The sequence below is a fragment of the Otolemur garnettii genome, unplaced genomic scaffold (assembly GCF_000181295.1).
Source record: "Otolemur garnettii isolate 467f Iridium unplaced genomic scaffold, OtoGar3 scaffold00005, whole genome shotgun sequence".
NCBI classification, from domain to species: domain Eukaryota; kingdom Metazoa; phylum Chordata; class Mammalia; order Primates; family Galagidae; genus Otolemur; species Otolemur garnettii.
The window spans coordinates 5,804,255-5,814,376 of NW_003852400.1; the positions used below are offsets into that span (position 1 = coordinate 5,804,255).

General features: G+C 38.9%; 2 protein-coding genes across 2 annotated transcripts in view; one reads left to right on the forward strand and one right to left on the reverse strand.

Annotated features, from left to right (window-relative positions):
• The window catches only part of CCDC146 (coiled-coil domain containing 146), a 178,077-nt gene that overhangs the window by 55,198 nt on the left and 112,757 nt on the right, over nt 1-10,122 (forward strand). The gene's annotated exons all lie outside the window — the stretch shown is intronic.
• Nucleotides 1,699-5,382, reverse strand: FGL2 (fibrinogen like 2). The gene is made up of 2 exons (XM_003782618.2): nt 4,757-5,382; nt 1,699-2,575 (listed from the first exon to the last, which is right to left on the reverse strand). Exons 1-2 carry the CDS (start codon nt 5,343-5,345, stop codon nt 1,869-1,871), a joined length of 1,296 nt encoding a protein of 431 aa, XP_003782666.1. The 5' UTR covers nt 5,346-5,382; the 3' UTR covers nt 1,699-1,868.

The following is a 10,122-nucleotide window of genomic DNA, read 5'->3' on the forward strand; positions in this document are numbered from 1 at the left end:
CCCGAGTAGCTGGGACTACATCATCCACCACAATGCCTGGCTATTTTTTGTTGCAGTTTGGCCGGGCCGGGCTTGAACCCGCCACCCTCGGTATATGGGGCCGGCACCTTACTCACTGAGCCACAGGCGCTGCCCAATAACTCCTTTTTTGATCACAGAAATTTATAGTATACATATATTAGTAATTATATATAAATGAAAATGCCCTTATCTGAAACAAATATATTGGATGATATCAAACATTTTTTAGTTTTTTTAAATAGCAAAAAAGAGAAAAAATCAGTTACATTATTTACATTTGATATCCTATTTAATGGATAATCTATAATATTTTACATTTTGGTCATTTAATTCTATTTGCCTTTCTCTCTAACATTTACCTTGTTTTTAGGTAAACATGATGAAAATTATTATGAAAATTATTTTAAAGGACTTTACTGTGAATACAAATTTTAAAAGCACTTTTTTGATTAAAACTTTCTGTAAGAGATTAATATTTGAAAAGTTAATTTGTTACCCCAAACAACTATCATCCTTAATCATCTTCAAATAATGAACAAAGATGCATCTTTGTAAATATATTTTAAACTTGGTTAGTGTATTAGAAATTAAAGATCAAATTTATTGCTATGAGTCACATATAATATAGTGAGTTACTTCAAATTTTAGTCTAGAGTGTTTTTTTAAGGTGCAGAATATTGCCATTCTCTCTGTAAAGGTCCCTTTTTATAAAAATTAAATTAAACATTTTATTTTTTATAATCTTTTTAATACTTAGCATTCCAGAGATAATGAATTACAAAAACTATAGATCCTTTGGTTAAAAAAATAAATACCTATCTTTGAATTTCTGATAGTAAAATAAGCAATCCACCAGTTAGGGTTGCAACATATAATATTCAATCTATTCTGTATATTTCAAAATTCATATGTTTTTATAAATAAATTTACCTAGAAAACTTCTCTTTCCATGAAGTAAATCACTTAATGATATTATTGCTTTGGATAGAAAACTGGACTTCAGAGTATTATAGTCTATAAATAAATGAATTTTCTACCCACACCTATCCCCTCAAAAGAAAGCCTACCAGTAGTCTAGCACAGTAGAGAACAATTCTAAATTAACAAGTATTTGTTTATATAGAGCAGAAGAAGAAGAACATTTTCATGTCAAAGCAGTTTTCACTGTCAAACATCTGAGTTATAAACTGTGCATGAATTATCTTTAAACCCCAGGCTTTAAGGTAATATTTCCTAAGTGTTTTTAGGGATAACATTAAGCTACCACATTTAAAAAGAGTTTAATGACAAACATTTTACATTTCATGAATAATACATGAACAGCTTTGAGTCTATATATTATTCCCCTTAATCTTGGAACTAAGATGCTATGGGGTTTTCCTGACCCGAAGTAAATATCATAAATTGAGTCAGTTTATCTCAGAATGAAGATTATCCAAATAATTACAGCTTGAAAAGACGTGCTTATGTCAGAGCCCAAATACAGATTACTTATATAGAATCTAGCCGGCTGAATAAGCACTAATTTTTAAATTGTAGCAAGTAATACAAGTAATATAAAAGTTTTCAATGAATGGAAATGAGAATTATAAATCTAATATGTAATTCTCAACATTTCCAATTGCTTGCAAGCTTTCAGTGAATAACAGTGTAATAGCAAAAAAGGACTCCTTAAAATGCATTATTTTTCAGCTTTATTGCAAATGCTGTGTAGCCTAAGAAACCTACTAATCAGATATAATTTTTTAGTCATAGGAAAGGAATACGAAACAAGGCATATGCTAAACTGCTTAAAGAAGTATTGCCCTGTTAGATAATGCACACCTGGAGAAACGAGTGCTAGTGATTTATGGCTTAAAGTGCTTGGGTCTAATCATCATTCTGGCCTCTTTGAAGGAGGACTTATAGCCACCAGGGTGTGCCTCACTGATACCAGGCCAGGTGCCCCAGAAAATCCCATTGCGGACACCTCTGTATTTTTGGTGATAATATTTGCCATTTAAATTTGCAGAAAGACATGCATCAAACCACCAGCCTGAACTATAGTAGAGTCCACAGTTTCCAGAAGGATATCGATCATTGTCTTTATCTGGGGTGGTGAAAAACTTCATATCGTGGTTGTAATGTTTACTGAAACGTAAAGCATCTCCAGCTGTACCGTTATAGTTACCAATGTGTAAACGGTATCTCAGAAACTCGTTAGCCACATAAAACTGGTCGTATAAGGCATACAGTTTGACACCGTCAAAGTCTTCAAGATCTATTCTCAGAATCATTTCCTGACTCTTGGTCAGAAGATGAATTTTATCGTTCCCCAGCCAAAATTCTCTTCTGAGGTTTCCGAAGCCCGCTTTGTAGTCTTGCCATGTTCTGGTGAAGTTGGTGCTGCCATCGAGACGTGCTTGCAGCACAGTCCAGCCTCCCCCCATGGTCTCCATGTCACAGTAAACTTCAAAGCTACTATTTTTGGGGTCAGGCGTTACTCTGTAGATCTCACTGCTTCTTTTGCCTATTGTGTAGTACTCAGAACAGTCTTTATATATTAGATGTTGAACTGAAGGGGGAGAAAAGGCAGGCATTTGGATATTGTTAATAAATCTGAAGAATTCTTTAATGTACAAAAGCAGTCTGGTAATTTAATCAATGGCAATAATGAAACTTTGCTTTCCTCAGCTTACTTGAATCTGTTTAGCAAATGCTTGTTAAGGTCTCAGGGCAAGAATCTGATATTATAAAGTAGAAGGAGCTCTCTTATATACTCTTGGTTGGTCCTGATACTGACAGCATCAACAACAAACAATAATAAGAAAAGAATAAGTAAAAGTACTAGTTCAGTAATTTGAGTAATTTAGTTTACTGAGCAAGGGCTACCTATATACTCGACTACCTATGTAGACAGTTACCTAAAGAAGATCAAGTGAAATCCAGATCTAGTCCAGGCACTCTGCCAAAGATAGCATAACATTTTCACACCTAATATGCACATCAGCCTTATGATGTAGGGATTCTGGCCAGTCTGCAGACGAGACTATTTAGGCTTAAAGCAGATCAGTGGCTTGCCCAAGTTCACACAGGCACTGAGTGGCAGAGCCAGCACATGAACTCAGATCTGGCTGGCACCAAAGCTTATTCTCATAAACTTTGCATTCCTTGGTCCTAAAATTCAGATGATTCCAACTCTCCTCGAATTGCATTCCACGCATACAAAGGAAGCACAGGCTTCTATTTCCTTTCACCTCAGGGAGCTGACAGCCTCTGCTGTCAGAAGGTTTTATGCAATATGTTCCAAATGAGGCATTAACATTCTAATGTGCAGTGTTGATGATAAATTCACATTTATTTTACTTGACAGCTACATAAAGAAGATCAAGTGAAATCTTCTTTCAATGACACCAGTATTCTTGGTCTGAATTTAATTATCCAGGGAAGTGTTTAGCCCCTGTTTCACACGTTTGGTTTCTAGAAAGAAATGGCAAGTGATTCATTAGGTTCAGGATAAGTGTTTAATAATCAATTACCAGGGTTCCGTCGGAGTCAAAGACAATTATTTACTGCCAGATGATTTTTATAAAAATTTCTGACAGACGAAGTAACATTAATATAAGATACTGTCAGCCACAAAAATCTATATTCCGTATATTTAGAACTCAGAATATTCAGATATTTCTCCAAAACTTTAAGGAGAAAAATAGAATCATGTTTAGATCATTATAAGTGTCATGCACCATCAAATATAATATGCATGCAATGATGTCACCTGGAACGTGAACTTCTGATTTGTGATGTGCAGGGTACATGTTAGACACAGGCTGCCAGGGGTGTTAGGAACAGTGGTCCTTGAAACCACAACCCACATTCACTGGCTGATTCCCTGGGAGTGAAGCATGCCTGAGGTACTCGCTCCAAGGAAAGTGATCTCTCCATGTCCCTCACACTCATAGTAAGCAGAGGTCCTAAAGCAGAGATAGCTTAGCTTTCCAAGGGTAACAAGACCATCTGCAGCAGTCCCCAGAACGCAGGTGGAAAGCCACTGTTGGGGGAGGAGGCAGTGCCATTGTTAGTTCATGGGCAGACTAGATAGTCAGGTCTGTGGTCCTTTGTGTGTATTTACTGAAATTAATTCAAGTCATTTGGATGGTAAGGATGAGCTCTATTTTTATGTCTTTGAATTCTAGCTGAAGGCAAAAGAGAAATAAAAATGGCATTCCAAGACTCCCCCCTGAAAACATTTTGGCTGAGCTAGTTCTCAAAGCAAAAAGTTTTACACACACATGAAACTGCTTTTACTTCATCTATAAAATCTCTCATTTTTATTAGACATTTGGGATTATGAACTGCAGGTCACCTGCAGATCTTTCAAAGACTTCTTGTCGCCCAGCCCAAGAAAAGCTGATTCCCAATGACCAAAACACAACTGTAAACAGTGCCTTTATCTCTATTGTTTTCAAACACCTCAGTGAAGAGAGAGATAAGTTCTGTAATCAAACATTAAGAAAGCCTGTGTGTAGGTCTAGCATTAGTAAATAAAACCTTAACATTGAAAGTGCTTTCTTATGGTAACAGAATTTATTATGATTTTTATAATTAGGTCAGATGTCATTTCTTCGGTCACATTGGAGAAGATTTCTTTTTTCCTGTACACCTTGACGTTATCTATTTTTTCAGGTTAATGTTTATCAATACTGTCTAGCCACAGAACATCTAAGAACAAATAAGAAAACATGATTATACATACCTGGACGTGACTGTATTTGTTCTTGGCTGGGACACTTTGAACATTTGCCATCCAAACTGTTGACAACAAATGTTAGATTTGCCACTTTGCTATCCACATAATTCTCGACGTTGTTCATGTTTACCAGATTCAGCTTCTCCAGGCGGCCGTGCAGCCCGTCGATCTCCTCCCTGGCGTTCTTCAGTTCCGAGGACAGCTTGTTAACCTCGCTCTCTAACTCTCTGACTCTGTTATCACCAGCCTCTCCCAGGGTGCCGGCGGCGTCCGGGTCTCGGTTGTCGTCAGCCTGCAGTTTGCACTCTTGGCAAGACTTCTTTAGGCTATTTACGATCTCCTTGAGGTTCTGGACTTCTTTGAACACCTCCTCAATCCTCCCGAACTGCGCGGGGAGCTGAATAGTCAGGGGAGGCAGGGCCACCTGGTAGGGGCACTCGCCCGCCTCGCATTTCCCTCTGCCTTCCAGTCTCACCGGGCAGGCGTCCTTGGCTCTTTCATCTTTGATTTCCTCCGTTCCATTGTTTGCCACTACCCAAAGCCCGCAAGTGGCGAGGACAGCGGAGCTCAGCCAGTAGCAGTGAGCGAGCTTCATCTCTGCGGCTTCTCAGCCCGGCGGGAGTGCGCGCGGCTGGGGCTGCTTTATAGCAGCCGCCTGACTCACGCTTTCTGCGTTCCCAGAAAAGGGCGGGAGCGTTTGCATCACAAGTGGCAGAAACGCACAGGAAGAAGACATCGTCCTCATCAAAGGCACTTTGCCAAAAGCTGTACTTTATTCTCAAAGTAAAGTGCATCAGAATTGTCGTATTCGATGGGATGGACAGAGCCAGGAACATTCACTTTCATAAGAAAGCAAGGTCTTGCGTTTCAAAAATAATTTGGTATACTTAAACGTTTGAAGTAAATCACTTAAGTATACTTACCTCTTTGGAAAAAATAGTTTTTAAAGATCGCAATTAACGTGCTGGTTATCCAAACTGCTTAAAGAACAGACATGTTACTAAAATGGAAACAGGCCTTTTTCCTTCTTACAGTGGGCTATTGAGGAACCTGTAGTTTCTTCATGCTGGTCTTTCAGGTGAAATCTTAAGCACTTTTAAAAGTTTCTAATATAACAAAGTGCAGCTTTCTGAGTCCTGCAACTGATTTTTATTTCATCTATTTGCAAAAGAAGAAAACTGGTAGAGAGGGCGGTGCCTGTGGCTCAAGGAGTAGGGCACCGGCCCCATAGCCAGAGGTGGTGGGTTCAAACCCGGCCCTGGCCCAAAACTGCATACACACACACACACACACACACACACACACACACACAACTGGTAGAGAAAAAAAAAATGCTGCTTTCTATTCCTTTGACTATAACATGGGGTATATAAATGTCTAAATGCCTAAAACACATTTAAAAGCACATCATTGTCTTCTGTCAGAACCAGTAGCTGCCATCTTTGCCCTTCACCCTTTCTGTGACTGCCCTGGCCTCTCCCAGCTGTTCCAGTCTCTGTTCTGAGGCTTCTTTATCTTCCCTTCCCTTCCCACTGTCAGCCCTGAGGGGCAGGCCTCTGGCTTTCTGTCCCCACCACTCTGTAGGCTGCTTGGTCTGTCTCCTTGTTCAAGACATGTCAGCACTAAGGACAGTTTTCAAACTTTTCCCCTCAGAGGCTAAAGGCAGGAAGGGGGAACCGGCTTCCATGAGAGAAACTGCCTCCTTTTAATTTGTTTTGCATATGGACTCTCCTGTCAGATGTCTTACTAAAGAAGGATTTTATTGCTTTAAAAATAATTTCGAAGTGATTGCCATGGATAAAGATCCAAATTACTTACAGAGTGTTTTAAGTAATATGATAATCTACCTTATGCTTATTTCTTTATCCCAATCTTGACATTCCCCCTTCATTCTAGCCAACCCCTGTTCTCGTTCTTGAGGGGGAGCAGGCTCACCTTACTGTCCAGGACTGGAGCTCCTCTCCCATGCTGGGGAGACCTGGCTTCCGACCCTGGATCTGCCTCTGGTTATACATATACGTCGCGTAGATCATTAACTTTACTGAGTCTTTGTTCTTGTACCTGTGACAGAGGAATTCAGCTAGTCTTCCTTCATACAGGAATGATAGTTACACAAACTTTGAGTATAACTCAATGAAAAAAAATGCAGTATATAAATGTGGCATTCTTTCCAAACAAATTTGTCAAACATGTTCTACACACCTTATGACTCATTTCCCTCCGTCCTGTGACTGCTTCTTAAACATCTTTTGTTTTTCTTCACTCCATTCCATGTATTCTAACCAATTTTAGAGAATTTTTAACTTTCCAGTTCAAAATAACTATTTAATCTCCTAATTTCATTTCTCTCTCCCTACCCACTTTTAAGTTATGACACTCCAGTTGTGAGGTGAGAAATAAATGAATGATTAGATAATTTTTAAAAGGAATAATGATAATGTAGGTAAAAAATATTCTATAAAGTAGAAATATACACACAGGAGTGATGTTTAGTTTCTGGTACTTCATCGACTCTCCTTGACTGGTTTATGTTTGGTTAAGTCTTTATTAAGGCTGCCCTGCACCCTCCATACTGTGCTGGAGCATATGTGAGGTGCTGTTCTAGGCACTAGGCTATGCCGTAAGCAATCGTACAAAACTCTTTTTCCTTCCTAGAAAGGGGTATTGAGGACCTCATATTTTCTTCATGATGGGCTTTCAAGAGAAATCCTAAGCACTTTTAAAAGTTTCTAATTCTAACGAAGTATAGCTTTCTGACTTCTTGCACCTTGGGTTCATCTCCTTGAATCAGCCTTGCTTGTTTAACACTGCTGCTGATTCTCAGGCTCTGCACACCCTTCTAAGCCAAGGGCCATGGCATGGTTCTACCTATGGTATGAACTACCATGAACTACCATAGTTCTACCTGGGGTAGTTCTAGCTTGGATGTGCTTTGGGAATTGGCTCTTGTCCCTTCAGGATCCGTAGCGAAATCCCTAAGGAAAGGCAGAGAACTTCTCTATTGACTAGCTTCACTGACATGAATAAGTCATCCCTAGATTTTCAGTCTGAAAGGTCTCTGGCCACTGACCAAAAGGCAGATGCTAAGTGGCCACCGTATGAGAGAGGCTCCGCCGAGTGAGTCTGTCACCGACAGGGGAAGAAAGCATTGTGTCATCTTTACAGTTACCACCTACGCTGCATATGAGCAAAGAAAGAGCTCAGTTCAGTAAAGGACTTGCCTGGCCATTTAACAGTTTTTAGTTTTGGTTTTTCAGTTCTTAAGAGACAGAGCTGGAATTTGAACCTGGATATTTGAACCTCAAAGTTCATGTCATTTCTCTATGTCACCATGCCACACAGGAGGAAAGATAATATGAGGAAGGCATATTAGAACCACATGGAAGGCCTGGTGCGTAAATCAGTGCTTAGAGATCAATGGTGAGCCACTGAAGGTTTTTGAGCAAGGACAATAGAATTCCTTTTCTCCCCTGGGACCACTTTTAGGACTGAATCTTCTGCTAAAAACCAGTAGGAAGTGGTGTTCCAGGTGGGGGGCAGTAGTGTGGCACAGGCACCAGGGGAGACATGAACCAGTGTGGTGGCAGGAGGGTGGAGAAGGGGATGCAGACATTGTCTCCAGGAGTGGTAGAAGCCATAGGATCAGATAAGCTGTGAACAGTGGAAGGAGTAGAGAATGGAGGCAGAGCTCTAAAATATGACTGATTACAGTCAAGTAATGTCATGATTATGGGAGGGAGGGAACAGTAGGGTTGGGAGAGTCTAGTATTATTTCTGTTTTCAGTACATTGAATATCTAGGAAAATAATTGGGTCATGAAAATCAGCACAGGATATGGTTGTCCATTTGAAATCACAGGAACTGAAAGGATGGTCAAAGAAATAGGATGAAAACCAGAACAGTTCAGGAGTGTCATTTATAGCAGGAGAGAGGATTTCAAGAAGGAAGAGGCCATCAGAAAATCAAAATCTGAACAGCTGTCTTCCTTGCCCTCAAGGCCTGTGGATTCCCATGTTCTGACTTTGTCTCTTCCCTCTTGCTGAAAGCCTGTCAGGGTTTTCTCATGCCAAACCTGCCCTGACTTTTAGTTTTGGCTATTGATTCCTAATGACCATGTCAGAATCTTCCTTTCTATCCCAAAACTGCCCTCAACCCAGCATGGAGACATTATGTTCATGTGTAGATTTTTTTCCAGATCTGAACAAATTATTTAACATCAGTACATGGTAGGATTTTAGAGTAGCAAGATTTGTTTCCATAAGTCATGTATGAAAATTACTATCATTAGTCTATCTTCATAACATGTATGGACTTTTTAAAAATATGGAGTATATTTAAGAGACAATCTGCATTTTCTATGCCTTAATCAGATCTCTAAAGTTTCATTTCCCCAATATAGTTTTTTTTTTAAGGAAACCCTTTATATTTCTATTTGTACACAAGGAAGTAAGTACATTTAATGATAATTGTCATACTATTGAGATCCTTTCACTGATGTTAAGCTTATTAATTTAAAGTATTTGTGGGTTTTGAATTATTAAGTTCATGAAACTTTAATTATTCCGTAGGGACAAAACGTTTACTTTTTAAACTACTTGATTTGAAATGTTAACAGTAAATAATGTTTATTTTAATATTCCCTAGTGGTCTTAGTCCTTATTCATTATAAACTTCAGGGGAAAAACTTAAAGTCAAGATTTCAGCAACCAAGAAAGAAATCAAAACTGCCTAATTTTGGTTAAAGCTAGAGTAAGAGTTGGCAGGTTTTCTGGTACGCCTTGCAAATACTTTATTCTGTTATAGATGGTAGACTAGAAATCCCTGCAGGATGGACCTACCACAAAAGATCTGTTATGTGAATCCTTAAGGCATCTGGAACTGATGTGGGGGGCAAAACAGCCAAAGATCTGCTGTTAATGACAGTACATAATACACAGTGATTGATATGCTGATGGCCCAGCTCTTTGGTGGGGTATCTAGGGATTCTCAGGTTAGAATTTATGGAACTGTATTCTATGAAGCAAACATCACCTTGATCCCCAAATGAGGAAAAGACCCAACAAGAAAAGAAAATTATAGACCAGTATCACTAATGAATATTGATGCAAAAACATTCAACAAGATCCTAACAAACAGAATCCAGCAATACATCAAACAAATTATATACCACGACCAAGTAGGTTTTATCCCAGGGCCTCAAGGCTGGTTCAATATATGTAAATCTATAAATATCACTCATCACATAAACAAATTAAAAAACAAAGACCATATGATTCTCTCAATTGATGCAGAAAAAGCTTTTGATAATGTCTAGCATCCCTTCATGATCAGAAACTTAAGAAAATTGGTATAGAAGGGGCATTTCTTAAACT

Coding starts and splice junctions, on each gene's coding strand:
- FGL2 (XM_003782618.2), bottom strand. CDS start 5,345: ATGAAGCTCGCTCACTGCTACTGGCTGAGCTCCGCTGTCCTCGCCACT. Junction 2,576..4,756: donor ACAAATACAGTCACGTCCAG/GTATGTATAATC, acceptor CTCCCCCTTCAG/TTCAACATCTAATATATAAA.